We start from the raw sequence: 3,239 nt of genomic DNA, 5'->3' as shown, positions 1-3,239 counted from the left end.
TTTTCCACCGCGTTTTTCCAATTTTCTTTTAAATGGCTGAACCGCTAAACTTAGGCTCATTTGGAAGCTACCATTGGGTCATTGATCAAGTTCGAAGATCAAATGGCTGTGACTTATGGTTCCGAAGATATGGTGGTATAAGTGACGTAACCGACAAAACGCGTTGATTTTTACCGCACAATTTTCTCGGAGATCTGAATCGATTTTAACTACCTTAGACTTGTTTGAAGACAACTATTGTGCTATTGATTAGGTTTGAAGATAAAATGGCTGTTAACCCCCTTTCCGGAGATATAATGGCATAGGTGACGCAACCGACTAACTTCACTTTCTCATTGGTTCACACTTAATAAAATAATCAACGAATTTCGAAAAACTTAGGCTTATTAAAAAGCTGCAATGTGATCTCTGATCAAGTTTGGGAAATTATTTTCGATTTCGGAAATTATCACACCACTAGGTTGATTAAGAAGGTCTTTTTTTAATAAAATCAAGGTATTTTATATGAATTTACTTATGTTTCACAATCTCTAAGAATATGTAGTTCATATCCAGATTATATCAGTTGCTATCAGAGCGAAGTTTAAAGTTGATTGAACCCCTTGATTGGAATCTTTTAAGTGATTTTACTCCCTTCTCGAACAAAAAGGAGATTTCTAGCAAGCAGTTGGAATTTTATCATTGCTTTCGAGTTTTATTAATTAAATAGTCATAAACTGTTTATACTGAATTCTACAATCATATGCCTAACATGAACGCGAGATCATTATAAAAACCATATTACTCATACTCGCAAAAGGCTGAAAATAATTCATTAATTCACGCTCTTTTTTGGATTTTGTCAACAAGGTGACTAATTTTTCGGGAATATTCGAGCACTTATTTGAGTTCCATCATTCACCATTGCTCATGTAACTCACTCTCTCCGGTATAAAAAGCGAACAGAATTCACGAGGTCATTAGTTATCACTCAAAAGTGCTACAGAAAACGTGGAAGTGAGAGATTAGAAAATACGTTTGCTTACTTGAATTTTAGGCGAGAAAAAAGTTTGTTCAATCTTTGCATTATGGCGCTTATTCCAATCTTTTTCCGAGACTGGTGGGATGATTGCCTTGACAGTCCGCTACGAACATCTCATATCCTGGATCAGCATTTTGGTAGTGGAATAACGGCAGACGATTTACTGACTGCATTTACTGCTGCGCGCGTTCCAAATTGTTCCCGAATCGGTTACATGCGTCCATGGCGCAATTCGAATTTGGCTTCGCGTAACGATGCGGGCTCTATAGTTAAGGTAGCTGAAGACAGGTTTCAAATAAATCTAGACGTACAACAGTTTACGCCGGATGAAATCATTGTGAAGGCAACCGACAAATGCATCACCATCGAGGGTAAGCACGAGGAAAAACAGGATGAACATGGTTTCATCGAAAGGCACTTTGTTAGACGCTACATGCTACCAGCTGATCATGATCATAACAATATCGTATCTTCGTTGTCATCGGATGGAATTTTGACGATTACGGCACCTAAGAAGGCTCTTCCTCCGCCAGCAGAAGAAAAGGCTATTCCCGTTGTACAGACTGGAAAGCCACTGAAAAATATTTCGGAAGAAAATTCGACGGAAAAAGAAAAGACAGTAGAGAATGGAAAATAAATGTAGACTTGTAATCCAACAGATGTTCCATCATTGGTGATGAAAACAGTAAAGCGTGTTTCCTCATTAATGTTTAATACCAAAAAATAAATTATTGAATGTGAATAAAAATAAATAAAATGATTGTTATTCATAATCATCAAGCAATGTCATTTCAAATGAACGTGTAAGAGTAGTAATAACGAAATTACCATACAAAGCTGGAAGCTAACATAAAAAGTGACATTACTGGTCTTCGTATAAGTTCCCTCGTTAAAATATTTGTAGCCAATTTTCATTTCGCTGTGATTGTTGCTTTAGGGATTCACTTGTCCACCCAATTCAATTGGAATGTTTTGATCGAATGTGGAATTTTAAGAAATAAAACTCAAAATGGATTCAGTTTTTCAGAATAGAAATTTCACATTAGGTCCAAGTATCGAAAAAGTACCCCAGAAGAGCCACCGAAGCGAGATCTGTTACATACTGGATTGGGCTAACTCATTAAATATGTACTAGCGTCTATTATATCTTGCCTATAATTCAATAATGATAGTTTATATTTTTATTTTCTATGTGTACCAAAACTGCTTTCAAGTTTTAAAGTTTTAATTGTTTTTCAACCTTGTATGGTTTACATAAACGGCAAAGGAAAAGTAAGCAAGACATTTCTGAGAATCTTATTCGCGAAACCATTGGTAATGCATCCATCTTTTGACAAACAATGGCCAGAGATATAAGGTAGTTATTTCTGTAACGAAATCCCAGAAATATATGTTAAAAATAAATAATTTTTTTTTTTCATAAATACGTTTATTTCATAGGCAATATACATAAGTTTTTCTTCGCCGTGGCATCTACAATACATAGTACTTTAAACCTAATACATTTCGAATATCCTATTAGTATGTTGGTATTCATTAGTTAATCTAAACACTGTTTTTATCAAGCGAGTTGCTATTATAAATTACATTAAATGAAATACATTTATTTTGTACATGATCTTATAACTATTTCAGGTTTGTTTGTATCAGTTCATCACTTTTATTTAATATAAGATAGCTGGCTATTGGTTGAGCTCATGGAAGAGAAAACAATCTAACATAAAATAAAATTTAAATTGGAACTCCAATGGACTTAATGAAATAATAAAGAAGTTTCATGTAAGGAACGTCACGACAAGCAAGAATGTCGCGAACTGGGACATTGGATAGTCTACCTTGGGTACGCAAGGAATTTATTAGTTGAGATCTGACATCACGATACTCCACGCATGTCCAAACAACATGGTCAATATCGCGGTAACCTTCGCCACAAGCACAATGATTAGTCTCGGAAAGTCCAATTCGAAGGAGATGTGCATCTAACGTGTAGTGATTGGACATGAGTCTGGACATCACACGAATGAAATCTCTACTCACATCCAGTCCCCTGAACCATGCCTTTGTCGATATTTTAGGAATAATTGAGTGCATCCACCGACCCAGATCATCTTTATCCCAAGAAGCTTGCCAGCTGGCAAGTGTTCTTTGGCGAGACGCGCTATAGAATTCATTGAAAGCAATTGGTCTCTCATAAATTTCACCCTCAATAGCACCACGT

At 35.8% G+C, this 3,239-nt stretch overlaps 1 protein-coding gene across 1 annotated transcript; it reads left to right on the top strand.

The window, feature by feature from the left end:
• The first annotated feature begins 1,002 nt into the window (after window positions 1-1,002).
• Window positions 1,003-1,673, top strand: LOC131436338 (protein lethal(2)essential for life-like). Its single transcript, XM_058605006.1, has one exon. It carries the CDS (start codon window positions 1,068-1,070, stop codon window positions 1,656-1,658), a length of 591 nt encoding a protein of 196 aa, XP_058460989.1. The 5' UTR covers window positions 1,003-1,067; the 3' UTR covers window positions 1,659-1,673.
• Window positions 1,674-3,239: the final 1,566 nt, after the last annotated feature.

Source organism: Malaya genurostris, chromosome 3 (genome assembly GCF_030247185.1).
Source record: "Malaya genurostris strain Urasoe2022 chromosome 3, Malgen_1.1, whole genome shotgun sequence".
In the NCBI taxonomy this organism is placed as follows: Eukaryota; Metazoa; Arthropoda; class Insecta; order Diptera; family Culicidae; genus Malaya; species Malaya genurostris.
This window is presented reverse-complemented; position numbering and strand designations above follow the sequence as displayed.

Bases quoted from the DNA above. Each gene is read 5' to 3' on its own strand.
- LOC131436338 (XM_058605006.1), top strand. From the start codon at position 1,068: ATGGCGCTTATTCCAATCTTTTTCCGAGACTGGTGGGATGATTGCCTT.